The 18,442-nt window shown below is 55.2% G+C and overlaps 3 protein-coding genes across 3 annotated transcripts; 2 read left to right on the top strand and 1 right to left on the bottom strand.

Moving 5' to 3' along the window:
* Positions 1–10: 10 nt before the first annotated feature.
* On the top strand, positions 11–3,697 carry CTHT_0070610 (uncharacterized protein; the record flags this gene model as incomplete). The annotated part of the gene is made up of 5 exons (XM_006697273.1): positions 11–57; positions 136–610; positions 677–938; positions 1,001–3,296; positions 3,352–3,697. 5 exons carry the CDS (start codon positions 11–13, stop codon positions 3,695–3,697), a joined length of 3,426 nt encoding a protein of 1,141 aa, XP_006697336.1.
* Positions 3,698–5,361: 1,664 nt separating this feature from the next.
* Positions 5,362–8,138, top strand: CTHT_0070600 (putative GTP binding protein; the record flags this gene model as incomplete). Its single annotated transcript, XM_006697272.1, has 4 exons — positions 5,362–5,401; positions 5,683–5,918; positions 6,055–6,723; positions 6,777–8,138. The coding sequence occupies 4 exons, from the start codon at positions 5,362–5,364 to the stop codon at positions 8,136–8,138; spliced, it is 2,307 nt and encodes a 768-aa protein (XP_006697335.1).
* A 1,664-nt stretch (positions 8,139–9,802) lies between these two features.
* Positions 9,803–13,328, bottom strand: CTHT_0070590 (putative transcriptional regulatory protein; the record flags this gene model as incomplete). The annotated part of the gene is made up of 2 exons (XM_006697271.1): positions 9,803–12,095; positions 12,145–13,328. The coding sequence occupies 2 exons, from the start codon at positions 13,326–13,328 to the stop codon at positions 9,803–9,805; spliced, it is 3,477 nt and encodes a 1,158-aa protein (XP_006697334.1).
* Between the last annotated feature and the right edge of the window lie 5,114 nt (positions 13,329–18,442).

Here is an 18,442-nt window from a genome sequence, read left to right as displayed (position 1 = left end):
CGCTTTCACCATGGCGGCATCGCTTGCCCTGACCGACGCACAGCTGGAGCTGATAAGGTACTGAATTGGCCGACCTGCGAGTCGACAGCCCCATTGTTGTTATTCACTCCGCTAACCGAGGCAAACCCAATCTAGCTCCCTCGCGCAGGAAGACATCCCCGCGAAGCTGCGCTGCGCCATCTGCAGCAAGCTAGCCGTCAACGCATACCGCCTGCCGTGCTGCGAGCAGGCCATTTGTGAGAGCTGCTACTCAACTTTACCTTCGTCGTGCCCCGTGTGCGAACACTCGCCGCTCTCGATCGACGACTGCAAGCCGTACAAGCCCCTGCGCACGACTATCCGCGTGTTCCTGCGTACCGAGGAGAAGAAGCGCGAGTCTAGCCGGCCTAAAGATGCTGCCCCCGCTACCCCAGTTGATCCTAGTCCGGTGTCGGCTACCCCGACGATGAGTCTGGAGCAGCAGAAGCCTTCTGTGGAGGAGGTCTCCGCTCAGGTCGAGGAGCAGCCTCAGGATTCAGCTGAGCCTGCGGCTGAGAATGCTATGGATGGTCAGGAGCGTGCGGAGGGCATGCATGACCAGGAAGCCCAGGATGAGAGGCCTGTAGATGATGTAGGTTTATTCAGCAGTGGATTTTTTTTTTCCCCGCGACTTTCCATGTTTTCTAACATATTCCAGGAGCAGGCGCCTCAGGACGGTGCTGAGGAGCCAGAGGCGTCCTCGACTGCCCTCGTCCCTGCCGAGAAAGCTGGCGACGAGGCCGAGGGCGGCGAAGGTGACGAAGCCCAGAACGAGGGCAATGAGAACGGCGACGAGGACCAGAACGCCGAAGGCCCTAGTGAGGGTCAGTTCGGGCCCATGAACGGCTTCTTCCCGGCCGGATTCGACCAGATGCAGATGATGATGGCCATGCAGAATGGTTTTAATTTTCCCATGATGGGTGAGTGTCCTGAGCAACTTCAGGATTCCTGGTTAATTACTAACACTTTCAAGGCATGCCAGGCATGAACATGGACCCGATGATGATGCAGATGTACATGAGCGGGGGTTTTCAAGGCATGGGCATGAACGGCATGAACATGAATATGGGCGGCATGGGAGGCTACGGAGGCGATGCCGATAACTGGAACAACGGACAGCAGCAACAAGCATCATGGAATGTCGGCCAAGATAATTTCAATCATCCAAGCGCTTCTGGCATGGGCAATGGTGATTTTGGCACGTTTAACAACTCTGCTGGTTGCTTCCAGACAGGTCCAGTTGGTCCCTTCAATCAAGGTAATTATGGCCAGAACCAGTTCCATGACTATCGCCGGAATTATCAATTTGGGTTCCGCGGTAGGGGCCGGGGCCGCGGGTACGGGTATGGCGGGTACGGCGGTCGCGGCGGTTACCTAGGAGGTTACGGTGGCTTTAACGGCTATGGCGGCTCGTACAACATGAACGCCCAGTTCCAGGGGGGCTTTGGCGGCGATATGGGTGACGGCAGCCAGGACAATAGCAACAATGTGGACGAGTTTGGGCGTCAGCTCCGCGAGGGTGAAGACGGACAGCAAGAGGGCGATGCCAGTCAGCAGGGTGGATCTAACAACTTTAGCATGGGAGGAGACGGGCTGCCGCCGCCTAACCCTGACGTGCCGGCCAATGCGCCCAAGGGCCCCAAGGCCATGCTCCGCGGTTTGCCTAATACAAGCTACAAGCATCTGCAGGCTCGTGGCTTGCTTGATGACGATAAGCCTGTCAACAATAACAATAATATGATGTCCGGCGGTGGGGGCTTCAGCGGCCCCGGGTCCAGCCATGGTGGCGCTGGCCCCGGCGGCGGCAGTGGCTATGGCTACGGCCCTGGCGGCAGCGGCAACGCCAGTGGTGGGTCTGGTGCCCCTTCGACCAGTGGTGAGAGGTATGAGCGTGAGCGTGGCAGGTCTCGTAGTCCGTCCTACCATGGTAGTGGTGGTCGAAGCGGGTACGAGCATCAGCAGCGGTATCACCATTCGCATTCGCACTCTCATCAACATCGCGATCGGGATCGCGATCGCAGCAGGAGCCCTCGAGACCGGGAGAGGGACCGGGACCGGGACCGTGATGTTGATCGTGATCGGGACCGGGATCGTGATGTTGATCGTGAGTATACTAGTAGCAGCCGGAGGCATAGAGAGCGCGAGAAGGAGCGTGGCCGCGATCGCTCAAAGTCTCCTGCTGGCGTTGGCGCGTCGGCCAGCCGGGGCGCTAGCCGTGAGCGTGATCGAGAGAAAGATCGTGACCGTGACCGTGACCGTGGTCGCAGCAAGTCTCGCAGTCGCAGCCGCAGTTACGACCGTCATCGTCGTCGCGGCAGCCGTCGCAGGGCACAGGAGCGGTCTAACTCACCGCCGCCGCTTGACGAGAAGGAGGAGAATACTAGCGCTGCAGACCGCCATGGCCATCGGTCGTCGCATCGCAGAAAGCAGTCTACTTACGAAGAGGACACTTATAATCAAGAACAGGATCAACAGCAACAGCAGATGCTCCAGGAGCAGGATTACCAAGTCCAAGGTCAGGAATCTCGGGATGGGTCTTTCCCTCCTCCTCCTCCTCTTCCTCCTCCTGCTGCTGCCAGTGGTGGTCAGGAAGATGATTCTCGCCGCTCAAGCCGTCGTAAGGACCGTCGTGAGCGAGAAAAGGATCGGGACCGTGAGAAAGAAAAGGATCGTGAACGGGACCGCGATCGTGAGCGTGACCGCGACCGGGAGAAAGACGATCGGCATAAGTCTAGCAGCCATCGGTCTTCGCATCGCGACCGAGAGAGGGATCACGATCGAGACAGGGATCGCGAGCGGGATAGAGAGCGTGAGAGGGACCGTGAGCGTGATCGCGATCGCAGGGACAGGGAGAAAGATAAGGAGCGTGAGAGGGAGCGCCGGGATCGCCGCGATCGGGAGAAGGAAAGAGATCGTGAGCGGGAGCGCGAGCGTGAGAGGGATCGTGACCGTCACAGGGATCGCGACCGTGAGCGTGATCGTGAGCGCGAGAGGGATAGGGACCGTGAGAGGGATAGAGAGCGTGACAGGCACAGGGATCGCGAGAGGGATCGTGATCGTGAGCGCGACAGAGATCGTGGTGAGCGGGATCGCGACCGTCATCGCAGCGGCAAGGACATCAGCTCTTCTGCTGCTGATACATCTGTCGAAAATAACTCAAAAAACTCCAACATCACCTCGAACAACAATGCCAATAACACCGGCTCCAACAGCTACAACTCCAACGACTTCCCGCCCCCCCCTCCCTCCTCCTCCTCCCCCTCCTCTTCCGCCTTCGCGTACTTCAGCCGCCACTGGCGCAGCAATTGCCGCCCCTCCAGCCAGCGACATCAGCCGTCGCTCCTCTGTTGTCTCGAATACCACTAACAATAACCACACCGCAAATCTCGACATACGCGAGACCCGTGAACGTGAGCGTGAACGCGAACGCGACAGAGACCGTGATCGCGAGCGCTTGCTGCGTGAGACACGGCGCATGGCGAGTCTGACGGGGTTGGTTGCTGCTGCCGGTGGGGCGGGGGTCAAGAGGGCTAGAGAGAGGGAGAGAGAGAGGGAGAGGGAACGTGAGAGGGAGAAGGAGAAGGGGATGATGAATGAAGAGGAGAGGGCTGCTGTGAGGAGGAAGGGTAGAGGGGGTGTGGTTATTGCTGTTGAAGGGAGGGAGAAGGAGAGGGAGTAGGGCTTGGAACCCTTGGTTGAGGATTGAGTATGGGGACTGAGCAGCCCACTTCTGGACTCATTGCCTTTTCTGCCTCCCCATCGACTCTCTACAGAGTCTGATCTTGCCTCTGGCGGGAAACAACACATGGTCATCAATCTACGGATGGAGTTGAGGAGTTGGGGAAACAGCTGGGTTGCTGATGATAATGATGTCGGGTGATGTACATTACAAGTATGATACGTTGATACGTTGCATGTAATGGGCCTGGCTCTACGCGCCAGCCTTGCTCGATGAGCCTAAGTATCGCACATCTTATCAACTCCTCTTGCGCCTGAGTTGAGTTCTATGGACTTCACATCTGCACTCATGGAGGTAGATGAGGATACGAGCTGGAGTTGAAAGTCAGATAGCATACAAACGAGAAATGACAAGCGTAATTTGCATGAAGAATGCTTTTTCTTCTCTTCTCCTCCAAAAGTCCCATGGCCCCAGATGTGAGAGCCAGTAGAATGCCATAGACCCTGCAGCATCCAGGTGCATGTGACAAGTGAAGATTGTAGCGCGACAGCCCCGGCGCTGTTGTCTCAGTGGACACACCGTTTAGGGCGGGGCTGCCTGTGGCTCACCGGACCCGCACGTGCCCCACTCCCTATGTTTGGGGGTGGGTGGGGCGGGGGAACGTGCGGGCGGCATGAGCGGGGCCAAGACGGAGGGTCCACCCTCGCTGCAGCAGCCCAGTCCGCAGCCCCAACATCATCACCGCCATTCGCTCTCGCAGACTCGCGTTCCCCAAATCCTATCCCCCGCCGCCGCCTCTCAAGTGTCCGTCCGCTTGGGTTGTCCCATCCATTTGCTCCACCCTCTTCTTGCACTTGCATCAATTGCGAATTTGTTGCAGTGCAGACTGGCGGGTTAACGGCCGACTTTCTGGTCGCTGTCGCTGCCGCTGTTTGTATAGCAGACCGCCTTCTACTATCTTCAATACACATATCTTCAACCAGCCGCAACTCGGCAGAGAGACAGGAATATATTCTGATTTTCTGCGATTTTTGCATGATTTTTTTTGTGAGACGCGGCGCTACAGACAAGACACGGTATTCGTACCATTTGTGCGACAACAACCGTTGTCATCGCAGACCTTGCAGAACGACTGTAACAGCAGTGGTAAGTGACGACGTTTGGGTCAGCTCATTCTGGTGCGGCGTGAGCTCGGGCACGATCGATGTGGTGTAGAGCCCCTCTTGTCTACCTAGCCTTCTCCCTGTCTTCCTTGTCAGGCTTCTTCCTGTCTTTTTGTCTTTTTCCCTGTTCTCCGCCCTCTTATCCAACCCTGCGGGCCCTAGCGAATTACGTTGTCACCACGTCGGCTCCTCTTCGTCTCCATCTAAGCAGAACTGCTGACTTGACTTTGACTCTTTGTGAGAGGCTTCGAGTCTGAGCTGCGACCGAGCTCCTGAGCTTCGACTTTCCGCCAAAGCTCGTGCTTTGTCTGCTTGGCGCGTCCACACCGTCCAAACGACCAACAAAAAGTATACACGACAGCCTCCCATTGCTGGATCGATCGATTCTCTGCTTGATTCCAGCTCGTCAAGCCGCTATCGAAGAGCTTATCGATGTGCGCATAGCCACTCCGCCGCCAACACCATCACTACAACAGCCATCACCACTTGCATCACGTCACAATGCGTTCCCTACCACCCGGCGACCATGTCGCCCGCTCCCGTTCCAGTGCTGACGGTCCCTCTACCTTCAGCCTGCCGCCTGCCCCGCAAATGACCTTTTTCTTTGGCGACGAATCGACCATCCATTCTTCTTCTGGCTCCTATCAACAACATTCAGCTGCTCCTCATTCCCATCATCATCATCCTCCTCCTCCTCCTCCTCCTCCTCCTCCTCCTCCTCCTCCTCCTCTTCATCATCATCATCGCCAAAAGGACCCACATCATCATCTGCATCACTCCCGTCGTGTCCCATCCGGCGAAAGCCTCTTTGATCTCCCCAAGCCATCAACTCGAGGTCGCCCGCAAACTGTCGACAACAACAACAACAACAACAACAACAACAACAACAACAACAACAACAACAACAACAACAACAACAACAACAACAACAACAACAACAACAACAACAACAACAACAACAACAACAACAACAACAACAACAGCAGCAGCAGCAGCAGCAGCAGCAGCAGCAGCAGCAGCAGCAGCAGCAGCAACAACCGGGACTATCCCTCAAGCAGGTTTTCCCCTTCATCCGCTAATAAAGACCCTCTGCCCCTGACCTTGCCATCCGATTTCGACCAACTTTCCTCTCGCTCCGTTTCTGTCTCCCCTTGCCCTCGCCCCAGCGAGACACCAGACCTCCTCTCGTCGCAGCCGTTGACTCCCATCTTAATGGGCCACAGCCGCCCGGCGTCGGTAGTCAGCAGCAGCGCGAGCTCGTCGCGTAGGAACTCATTGTGCTTGTCGGAGGACGATTTTGATAGTTGTGCGCTGAGCACTATGGGGGACCATATTGAAGTCCCAAGCCAACCACAGCAGGAGGAGCAACAAGAACAGCAGTCTGTCGCCGACTTGGGGGCCAGCTCGTCCCTGATGGACAGCGGCAGTGCGCCGCAGCTAATCATGCCCAGCATCAAGATGCCCAGCCGGCGGCCGTTCACAGACGAGGGCAAGCGCCTGGGCAGGGTGAAGGTGCTGATTGCGGGGGATAGCGGCGTGGGGAAGACGTCGTTAATCAAGGCGATTGTTCAGTCGTGCGAGCATATCGTGCATGTGGATCCTATTACGCCGTCAGCGTTTCCACGGGGGTCGTCTAGTACCCTCTTGGGGAAGAAAGAGAAGCAGAGGAGGGGAAGTAAAGAGGACGGTGTGGGTACGGAAAGGATTACGGAGATTTATGCCAGTACCAAGCCGTATCCGGAGTGGTGGACGGAAGAAATGGGGGATTTGCCCATCTTGAGGAGGAGGAAGAACTTGGGGGATGCAGTGCTGGATCGGAATGTGTGCTTTGTTGATACGCCTGGGTTTGGGAGCGGATCTTCGGTAAGTGTTTGTAGAGGTGATTTTTTATCATGAAGATGATGCTGACGTGACAGGCTATGGATACTATCACGCCGGTTGTGGAGTATGTTGAGGGCCATTTGAGGAGGATATATGGCAACTCGCTGAGCGAGACGGATATGCTGAACCTCCTCAGTGGTGAGGGTGGTGTTCAGGTCGATGTTGTGCTCTATCTTGTCTCTGGAGGTAAGCTTCCTGCTAGATCCAACCTATCAAGCTCCCTGCTGACGGTTTCAGCCCTCCAACCTCCCGACATCCACTACCTTCGCACACTCACCCCCCTCACTAACGTGGTCATCCTCCTCTCTCAATCCGACCTCTTGACTCCCTCTCAAATCACATCCCTCAAATCTCAACTCACCTCCCAACTCCACGGATCGTCGCTTCGGCTCTTCGCTTTCCATCCCGACCTCAACTGCCCCGGAGGTACCGGCATATACGCCATCTCCTCCGCCCCTTCCGCCGACCACGAAACCATGGACGCCTCCCTTCTCATGTCCCCGGACTATGTCCAACCCCTGATCCCCTCCGACCTGTCGCTGCTCGTGTCAGACCTGTTCTCGGCAGCTGGTCTCGCGCGTTTGAGGCATGTCGCGGCGAGAAAGTTCTTGTCCTGGAGGGCTGCCCAGTTCTCTCTTTCGTCCTCTGCCTGTCTATCCCCCCTTCCTCCACCCTTCTCCCTGTCTCCTGGAAATGGAATGGGCATAGCCCAATCATTAACAGGCGATGCTGCATCAACTTCGTATGCTCTAGCCCGTCTGGCGGATCATGCCCGCGCCGAGGAACGCCGCGCGCAGGTCAGACTGGCGAACTGGGCGGCTGAGTTACAGAAGAGTTTGCAGCGAGAACGGGAGAGGTATGCGATGATGGCAAGGGAGGAGAGGGCGGCGTGGGTGAAGGGGGTCGTGGGAGAGTGTGTGAGCGAGGGAGTTGTGAGTCCAGAAGAATTAGGGCAACTTGTTCCGTTGAGGGAAGCGGGTAGTAGGAATAGTAGAGGGAGGAGGAGGTCCAGGAGAGAGAGGGAGAAGGAACGGGAGGCCTTGGCGCTGCGATTGCATGCCAGCTCCCAGTCTCAATCCCAGTCGCATCGCTCACGCCAGCACAAACATCGCTACACCAACGAACCGCAAGACCCCCTTGGCTTGCTTCACCTCGCCTCGGACCTTAAACACAAAGGCATGCTTGTCCTCGAAGTGCTGGGGAGTGTTGGCGTGCTGGGAGGGTTAGTAATCTGGGTGGCTAGGCACTACATTCTCGCTCCCTGGACCGGCACTGGTTCCTCCGGGACTGGCTCTGGCTTTGCGGCGGCTGCGGCGGCGAATATGCCGGGCCCGTCGCCTGTCGCGGTGGGGTCGGGGACCGGGGTGGGGTGGGAGAGGTTTTGGTATGGATGGTAAGACCCCTAGGTGACTTCCTCTCAAGTTGCATGGTTGAAAGTTAGTGTTTTTTTTTTTTTCCTTTTTTTTTCCCCCAAAGGATGCCCGTTGACTGGATCAATGGGTGTGTTATGGGACGCAACTGCAACCTTGGATATAGCATTGAAATTATCATGGTGCGACATGCGCTATGGAAGAACTACGGTTGGACATCTATCAATGGAGCTTTACGGATTGAAAGAAGGTCAATGATCTCGGCATCATGAACACCACACATAAGGACAATGCACAGAAATAATGCAGGAAACTCGCGAAACGACGTGGACAAGGACACACTCCGTTCAGGTTTACGCACTGTCACGAATTGCAAGATAAGAAGCAACCAGGCATGAGTCGCTCTCCTGTCAACATGGTCTCGCAGAGCTTCATCTCTTGCTGCATCTTCAGGTTGTTCACATACAATTAGCATTTAACACGGGGTTGGGGTTGGGGTGAATATGTAGTACGGTATGGTATCTATTTGCCTAAGTCTACCGGTGATCATTGGATTTTTGGATATGATGATCAACTTGGTGCGTTTATTTATATCTTACCTCTCCATAGGTACTCTTAGGATTTTTCTATAAATATATAACTACTGTTTGTAATTTTTTTTTCCCTTGAGATAACGACAAGAATTAAATCGTACGAAAGCAACTCTGGCTAGTTCTCTCTTGTTTTCTGTCGAGTAGTGTTGTGTAAAACCTCGTTTCTTTGTCTACTCGTGAGTTGATATGCTCTCCCACTTTTTTCGGAACCCTCAGCTTTTGACGGGTTTGATCATAGTGTAGGTGAGTCATATGTCATCTAGCAAGTGAGGGAGTAAAGTCGTATCTCTTCCAAAGTGATGAATTCGCTCGCTAAATATTTATCTGGCGCACCTATCGAAAATATGCTGCGTATCATCCGAACTTGAGCAGCCAGCACGCAAACGAGACTCTCTTGAGAGGAAATAGATGGTAGTAGGTATATATGATCGAACTGTTATCTCCTTCCTCCCTCCCTCCCTCCCATGCTAGATCGCCGATAACAAAGCCAAAACCCATCCACACCAATGTGACCCAACCTGACCCGAGCCAACCCAATCCAGTCCAGTCCGTGGCCGTCCCGACCATGGTTCCGTCCAGTCCATCCATCATCCGTCATTGTTGCAGCGCAAATCCCAAAAAAAAAGAGGTTTGTGTTAGGAAGGTAGGTAGGTAAATGGAGAAGTGGGTATATCAGGTCAACAGGTTTGCGACCCTCATCATCGGGGATCTCAAAGCTTTGTAGCGTCTCCCGCCTGTTCCAGCAAGATGTGAGATAAGTTCAAAATTTGTAATAAATGTGTTGTGTGTGAATAATATATCTCCGAGAACGAACCCCCCCCTTTTATCCTCCTGCCAACTCCAGCTGCTTTTATATAGTCAAGATGAGATAGAATAAAAACGCCTGTATCTCCCTTCTTGATGCTTCCATTCATTTAAACCGTACTGATGGCTAATCCCGTAAGTAAACCAACCGCCCCAAATAAAAGAAACTAGCCAATGGCGAGCGATTTGTCGCTTCTCAAGCGTTAACTTCGTCATCTCAAAAAAAAAAAAAAAGAAAGAAAGAAAGGTATCCAAATTCAAGCCCTTAATACGCCATCCCGAAGTTAATACCCCCTAATGAATTGCCCCGGCCCCAAACACGCCCCCGAACGCATCTAGCCCCGCTCCAGCCCCAGCCCCTAATCCCCCATCCGGCCCAATTTCTGGCGGCTCCATATTAAATGGCATGAACCACGCCGAACTAGGCTCCGCCGCCGGAAACAAATTTGCCGCATGCAGTGCGGCCGCAGCAGGATCATGCCCGCCATGCAATGAGTGGTGATGCGCATGCCGAGTGTCCCGACTTCCGTTGGCGGCCCCAGCAGATGCCCCGTTGGGTCCTGTTTCACCATCCCAGCGTAGCCCGGCGGGATCGGCTGCGCTGCCGTGATGATGGTGCGCTGCGCCGTACGCGCCAAACACGAGTTGGCGGTCGAGTCGCGTCATGCCGTGGGGAGGGGTGGCGGCGAGGGGAATGGCGAACGGGTCGTTGGGGAAGAACGCGGCTGGAGCGGGATGATGATGATGATGATGATGATGTGGGTGATGGAACGGAGGAGCAGCTGCGGCGGGGGGATGAGGATGCGAGAAGGCAACCGGCGAGACGGGGGATAGCGCAGAGGTAGGGTAGGAGGCGGGGTTGGCGGGTCCGACGGCGAGGGGACTGAAGCCTGGTCCTGGAGGTCCTGTCGTCTGTAGCGGCGGGGGTCCACCGGCGGCGCTGGCAGCACTGACCGAGTAGGAACGCTGGTGCAGACGGGCTGCTGCGGCTGCGGCATGGAGCTGCTCTGCTGTCGCTAGAGAGTGATGGCGAGAAAAGTCAGCTTGGAGAGGGTCGACACCGACGGGCTGATCGGGTCCGCGGGAAGAGGCGATGCTGGGCTTACGCGTAATGGACTGCTTGCGCTTGTTGAGCTGGGGGGCATTCGGCTGGCCTGGACGAATGCCGTTTGCGACAGCGGCCTCGGCAGTCTTAGGTGACAGATTGGTAAAGAACTCTTCGACAGTATGCAACTCAGGCTTCTGTTCCAGCACGGCATCGTCTCCCTTTTCTTTCTTCTTGTAGGCGGCAGGGTCGAGGAAGTCGGATTGCGAGACACCGTGTGGGTAACGGTCGAACCAATCGCCGTACTGGAAGATGGGCGAAGAAGAGGCATTTTCGCTGGCCTTGTTACCTTGGCGGGCAGCGTCGGCGCATGTACGGTACTGTTCGCGAAGATTTTCAGACATCCAGTGGAACATGCCCCAGTAGCGCTTCATCTTTGACAGGAAGCGCACGTTGGTAGCCAGATTCCGTTTCGACGTTGCCTCCATGCTAGGGTTCCCCGAGAAGATGCCGAATATGTGCACCGTACTCGACAAGAAGGCACAGTACCCGGTGAAGGGCGCCGTGATGAAGTGCGATTCGGCATCCTTAAGCAGTTCGGAGATGCGGTTCGCAGCCGCAAAGGCCTTGGCGCCGGCCTTCGTCACGAAAGTCTTGGGCACATCCTGCAGGGAGTGTCCGCCTGGAGAGGAGACGGCGAAACGGTTCATGAAGAGGATGTTTTGCTGAATCGAGATGTGGAGGAACAGGAACTGGTTCGCCATGTTCTCCGATTCGTGCATCTTCAGGTTCTCCGGCGTGTACTTGAGACAGTCGGGCAGCTCATTCTGGAACTCTTCTGTCTGCTTGAGCAACTTGGCGTACTCAGACTCGGGACTCCACATCGGATGAGGATCCAGCTCCTTGCCCCCCTGGTTGAGGTAGGCGATGATGCGACCCCAGAGGGCGATAGCCTTGATCATCCACGCAGCGACCCCCATGTTCTCCCGGGCTTCGTTCGGGTTGTCTTCTGAGAGCGGCTCGAGGACCTGTCCGTTAAGCGTCTCGGTCGGCCCGGGCATATCGTACTGAAAGTTTTTCTCCTTGATGGGCAACGGAATCTTGAGCGTCTCCTCTCTGATGAAGTATGGCCGGTCGGTGCCTGACGAGTTGAAGCGATCCATCAAGAAGCACGCCCACATAGTGCGCCGCCGGATCTCGCGGTCGATGAAGCTGAACTGCGATTTGCCTGATCCGCGCATCGGGTCGTGCTCGAGGTCCTTGTGCAGCTGGAGCGCAAATGCCATACGGATGGCTTGCCCACCCAGCGCCCAGCTGCGCCCGCCGTGGCATGTGCCAAACTCATGCAAACCCAAGATCAGAAGGCATGTCAGGATCGTGATGTTAGGCCAGTCGTATCGCCTCATCAGGATATCGCGGGCGGCGGCTGCCCATTCCTCGCCGCGCAGAAAGTTCGGGTATGTGTTTAACTTAGGATGGTTCGAGAAGCGCGCAGCAATTGCGCAGACCGATAATATCAGAACCGGGGGAAGCGTGCCAGCTCTGCCAAATGGTCAGCTCCTGTTCTGGCAAAGGGTACATCCTGACATACTTGAGCTTCCTCATAAAGCTGGGCTTGTGCAGTAGGTGATACGCCTGGCCGTAGATATTCTCGAAGAACACCTCAGCAAGGTGCTCCTGAATCTCCTTAGACGGCAGTGCGTCGCCGCCTTCCAGCAGCAACTTGTTCTCTTCGGCCTCCTGAATCAGGATGGTCGATGGCTTATTCGGGCCGTCGAGCTTGCTTCGCGAGGGCGCCCGAGCCCAGTGATCCAAATCCGGCCCGAAGGCTTCATCGGCGCCTCTCTTCTTGTTTGCGGGCTTTCCATTGCCGGGCAAGGTACCCGGAATAGCAGGCTTGACGACGGCGCGAGTTACGTTCGCGAGGGCGACTTCCTGCTCGGGCTTGGGGATTATCTTGATAATGCGCTCCTCCATGCGCTTCAACCGCTTGTCCAACATGGCCATGTAGTCAGTTCGCGGGGCGGCCTTCCGGGCGGTGACCTTGTAGACACAAGGAATGCGAGATCGCAAGCAGTGTTTGCAGGCGGGCTTCTCGCCCGAGCACCGAATCTTCTTACGACGACAAGCAATACACGCCAGGGGCAAACGCTTACGCTCTTTGCCAGCCTTCGTCTTCAGCTCACTCCACGCCGGGACCGAGTCTGGCTTGTCGGGTTTGGGCTTTGCCCCTCCCATTTCTGTCCCCTCAGCTGGCGCGGTCGTGGCCAGCCCGAACTCATCTGACAACGGCTCCTCCAACAAGTTAACGCCGTTCACATTGCTGTCTGGCGTGTCGTGTTCGGACGCGTCGGGAGTGGGACGACTCTGACCCTGGGTATCAGCGGCAGGAGCGACAAATGCAGAGGTCTGGACAATGATGGAATTGCCCGAGTCCTGTGGCCGGTCTTGGATAGGCGACATGGCCTGCGGCTGAGGAGTTGCGAACAGATCTGGGGGATGCTCATCGAAGGCAGTCCTTGACAGGTTGCCGAGGGGTTCGTCGCCTAACGGGTTAGGATAAGAGAAGGGAAAGTCCCCAAAGTTCGCAGCGTCTGCCATTGTGTGGGCAGCGGCGGCAGCGGCTGCTGTGATGCTTCCCAGGGCGTCGTCATGGTGGCTCAAGCCGAGCTCGGGCTGGGGAAGATGAAGATCATGGTCGCCAGGGCCGGGCGAGAACTTGAGCTCGACCGAAGGGAGAGCATTAGGGTCTGTCGGATCGTCGCTGGGTGACATTGCGGTCTACAAGAAGTGGCGCCCACTTCTTCTCCGACTCAAGATCCCTGGGCAGGCGGGGAAAGCTGTGACAGTGAAACGGGCGTGTTTTGTCAAAAGTCCGAATTCCTCCGCAAGCACGAACACAGCCAATCTCGGCCTTGGACCTCACTTTCTCCGCGCACACAATCGGGATGGCTCTGCCGGTCGCTATGAGGCACGAGGTGTCGGGTACACGAATTTCATGGCATTCCCCAGGCGCAGAGGGAAGAAGGGGGGGGGGGGAACGTGGTAGGTGAAGGGAACGTGTTAGTGAAGGGGCCGAGACGGGCACCGGATGGTGAGAGGACGTGTGGGAGAGAAAGAGGTTGACGAATCGTCTGCTGGGGAGTTCCCGGGGCTCGCAGAGATGGGTCTAGGACTCCAGGCGTCGTCTCCAAAAGTTGGATGGTGTTTTGGGGAAGAGAAATCGGAGAGGGAACACAAGAGGCAAAACTGGGGTTGGTGACCTTGGGACCGGGTGCGCCAATGTGGATCTCAGAATGACAAAGATGGGGTAAGGCACTCCATACGCTAGCAGCTAGCGTCAGAAGTGTTTTTCTTCGCGTGGTGGGAGTGTGGGGATGCCGGGGGGTGCGTATTGCTGGGATGCCACGAGTTGCGATGAAGATGATCGATGGTAACTCCTCCGTACCACCTTGCCTGCTACCACCAAGCACCGTGCTGCTACCACCTTGGGGGGAGGTAGCATCTCAGCCCGCACTGATCCGGATTCGGGGCACGTCGCAACGTCGGATTCACGGTTGCCGGGCGTTGGCAGGCCGTCTGGGTCTGCTGGCTTGGTCCTCTGCTGTTGTCGACTCAAATGCCAGGGGCAAGAATCACGGTACTCTCAGCTAGTGTAGCGTAGAGTGTCTGAAAGTCAAAGCGCTTCTTGCGGGGAAGTCAGCAAGGAAAACGCAGTCTCGGCTCACCCACAATGAGGCATGCAAGCAGTATACGACGGGTGGCCGGGCAGACGCATCAGAGACGCGAAAGGGATACGGTGAGCAGGCTTTCCGGGCGCCGGAGGGCGTGCAGAATGAGCCAAATAGATTGGCAATGGGCCAGGTAGGCAGGTCAAAGCATCATGTCGAGCTTGACGGGCCGACTTCAATGCACATATGAAGCTGGCTCCCCCTCTCATCCATACACTCTGGTCCCTTGCTTCCCCTCCTCCTCCTCCATTGATCCTGGGACAGCCACGGACGGCGCGCGAGAAACGGGGATACGCAGCATCAGCAACGCCATCTCCAGCCGCAGCAAAATCAACAGCATCACGAGCCGCAGCCGTAGCGCAAACAAGGACGTCAAAGAGAGGTCCAACGCTATTAACTCCACTCAGACTTCACCTGGAGGTGGCAGCGCGAGCTGTGATTTGAGATTCGGCAGCGGCCCAGCTAGCAACCGGCCTCGATGGATCCCAATGTAACCTGTGTCCCGTGCACCTCGCATGCGCGGGGCAAAGAAACGAGCCGAAGAGCAAATGGGCTGGCGGATGGATGCCGCATGCAGCCTGTGATCGTAGAGGAGCGTAGGTCAAGCATCCGTCAATTACGGATACCCAGCCCGTTGTAAAATACGGAACGCCGTTACATTGAAGGCATCTATGCAGCACAGGGTGATTCCCTTCCATGGAAGACCTCCATGTTTGCCCCTGCGAACCTGTCAGGAACGGCCTGGGGAACTGGTTAAAATCGATCCAGACGCAGAATATCGGCTTGTTTAATTGTCAAGGCTGTCGCTGTGATGTGGGATGTGGGAGCTCCGCGTCAACCCTTAAGCGGTTGTGTAATTGCTCGTATAGGAGGAGCTCCGCGAAATACCGACATTACGCCGGGCCGCTTTGTTGGTAACCCCATTGAGCGTAGCATACAGTCGGAGACCGTATTCCAATACGGAGGCTTTTGCACCTGTAATTGCTTGATGATCCAAAATCTGTTCGTGCACAAAGTTGCTCCATGATCATGGTTCCAACCGTAGTGGCGAGTATGACTGATCCTCGAAGCCCGTTGAATGGGATTCGTGTTGAAGGGTTGAAGACGCAACGAGATCGTCATGTCACTGACGAAGTTGATTCTGCCCAGCCACCCATTCGTGCCGGTATAGGCTTTTCTGTAATGCTAGACGCTCGGGTTTACAAGGCCCGAAGGCACTTCACGGCTCCGCCGGAAAACGCTGGGACCGCAGAACCGGGGACCCTAACATGTTAGTGAGGTACAGTAGAGGAGGTTCAAGAACTAAGATGTCGGCATCCGATGATAGAAATTCTACACCAATAATCGTATCAACAGAATATATTTGGGGTGAAATTTTGTGGGCGTAAAAATTCGACTGAATATCCTCTGCTCCAGGTAGCAACGGGCCATCGGCAAGCCACTTTTTTTTTTTTTTTCAGTTTCGCTCCATCTTCCCAAGCTACCCCGGACTTGATCACAACTTCCCCGGATAAGCGGTTATCCAATTCCATTCCTCTCTGATAGTTTCTAGGTTGACCTATAGAATATATTTGCACTTCTGGCTCCATCGTGAAACGGGAACTCTAATTGCTTGGGCTGGCCTGCTGTTTGCGAATCGTGATGTATCATCAATCCTTGGACATCGAAATATTGGGCCCCGAAAATGTTTTCTATTGCCCCGCTTTCCCAGATCTACTATCACTTGGGAAAATTCGCCAACTCTCTCCATGTTATGTGGCATTCTCATATATTATCATGTACAGGAGCATAGCGTCCACTCAAGTTCATCCATGCGTTTCAATCTTTCTTGATTTCTTATGCTTTGTTTTTATCATTGACTTGTCCAACTGATCTCCGTTACAGCCTGCGTTGTACCAACAGTGCTTAGTCAAGCTGACATTGCAATCCGCACGCCCGTCACGGCGTCTTTTTCAAGCCCCGGGGCCAATGTTGCCCCCCGATTTCTGCTTCAAAAGATGCATGCATCCTTAGAGATTCAGAATGTCAGCAATACGCTATCCACGCCGTACAACATGCAACCCGGCTACGCCCATTCGCCCCGTCCGTGACACGGCTCGATTCGATCCGCCTTTGTTTTCCAGCTTCCGAATTTTGCCTCACTAGACTTCCATTTCCCACTCACAATGAATCTCAACTCACGCAAGTTATGGGATCATGGTCCATGGTTTATCGACGGTGATATACAGGCGCTTAGATCCCCTTGCCCCATACCTTTCGATGATACACATCACCCGCCCCTGTATTCGTCATTGTTCAGGGCATCTAGTCTGAGTCCGCCCCTCCCTCTCTCATATCAGCCAAGCGTGCCAAGTGGTTTGCGGTCAGTCGTCAGATTTCCAACCAGGGGCCCGACTGCTACCCCAGATTAACTCGTTTCGGAGATGTCACTGCATAATCCCCAGGCCAGCCAACGGCTGCCGCTCAGCGTGCTTGTTCTCCGATTGCTCATTGCTACCCTCTTGCGGCCGCTACCACCTCGAATCCTGGATCAACCGAATCGACACTGCTGGATCATTGCACTCTTGTCAAACTTTCACGCCGCCACCTACACCAGAACGGAAGGCAGTCTTCCCCCTACAGAGAGCATCATGAGCTCACCGCTCGGCCGCCCGGCTGCGAAGAGAAACATGGATCAGCCGCGCCGCCGTCTGAGCAACCACCATCCTCGCCGCTGCTGACCATTGCGCATCTTGCGCGTCTTGCGCATCGGTAAACGGCCAGCACATCGAAGATTCTTCACTCAAGGTCGGGACAGACTGTACATTCGTCCTCTGCCCAATTACCAGTATCTTTTGCAAGGCAAACCGTCAGGAAGGTGTCAATTTCGCAGCTGTCAAACGTCCAGACCCAGTCAGCAAGAAGAGATGCTGTGCTTCCGTCGTCGGAGATCAAGCGAGCACGCCCTCGCTTCCCACTTCAGGATATTATTTCACATGTGACCTCCCGCATTGGGTGGTTATCTTGCTACTTGTGGGCTTTCATGGAAACGAAAGATACGCTGCAATGCATCTATCCCCGCGGCCTGCAAAAGCCAAGACGCCATTCTCGGTCTGGGATTTGAGAGATGGCGGATGAAATTGAAACAGCCTGATGAAGGCCCATACCTTCCACAAACTTCGCCGGGTGAAGGGGGCCGTTTTATCCCTCATCAGCAGTCGTCATCAAGGGGAAACCAACCAACCAACTTCCTCAGCCCTATCCCATGATCTACGGCCCCCCCCCCCCTTTCATGGGGTAAAGTCATTCCAACAACATCGGAACACGATGTGCATAAGCTTGCCTCTCGGAATTTAAACAGGCGGAGGCAAGCCCTCCCGCTTCCGCGTCGTTCTCGTTTCTTACCTAACTTCAAACAAGCCTTGCGGACAGTTATCCCCGGCCGCGTTCTTTCACACTCCCCTGAGCCCCCCTTCCCCCCTCCTCCTCTCTGTCTTCACGCAACATTAAATACCCTATTGGCTACCCGCTCGCCGTTGCAACGATCCATTCGCCTATCCGGCTCAACTTGCCGGACGTTGCATGTTGCTACTCTGCACTTGTCGTTCTTTTGGCCATGCCCCATGTCCATCATCACATGGCGAGAGGTCCAAAGGTAGGGATGAGGTGTATGTGGGAAAGAAGCCCGGTCCACTGAAATGCCATCCCAAGCTACGCTTTGACGAACGGAGTTGCAGGCTTTGGCTTCCCAACAGAACAAGAAAGCGGACCGTAGAGCTAAGGTGTCCCTACTGTGAGATTGGAATGATGAGGTTAAAATCGATCCATGTGGTAAGATAGTTTGGCCTTTGTAGACGCTACTATGGTCAATTTGAAACCTGAGGCTCGCTTGCTGTCCAGGGAACTGGTCTGCTCAGTTTGTGCCCTTAAACATCCAAAAAGAGTAGCTTATGTGCAAATGTAGAAATTGAGCTAGAAGCCAACGGAATGTTTGCTACTTTCGACGGCAGACGATTCTCGCTGGCTGGTGGTGTCAAACTATCAACTTTTGTCAAGAGCTGTTAGGATTCTCCTCAGAGTGCCCACTGACTTGCTTAAGGGGTCCACTTGCTGACTCCGTGTTACAGCGATAAGTAACTAGTTGAAAGTCATACTACTACCTCGAGTTGTACCAAGGTC

This window comes from Thermochaetoides thermophila (assembly GCF_000221225.1).
Source record: "Thermochaetoides thermophila DSM 1495 unplaced genomic scaffold scf7180000011822, whole genome shotgun sequence".
Lineage (NCBI taxonomy): Eukaryota > Fungi > Ascomycota > Sordariomycetes > Sordariales > Chaetomiaceae > Thermochaetoides > Thermochaetoides thermophila.
This window is presented reverse-complemented; position numbering and strand designations above follow the sequence as displayed.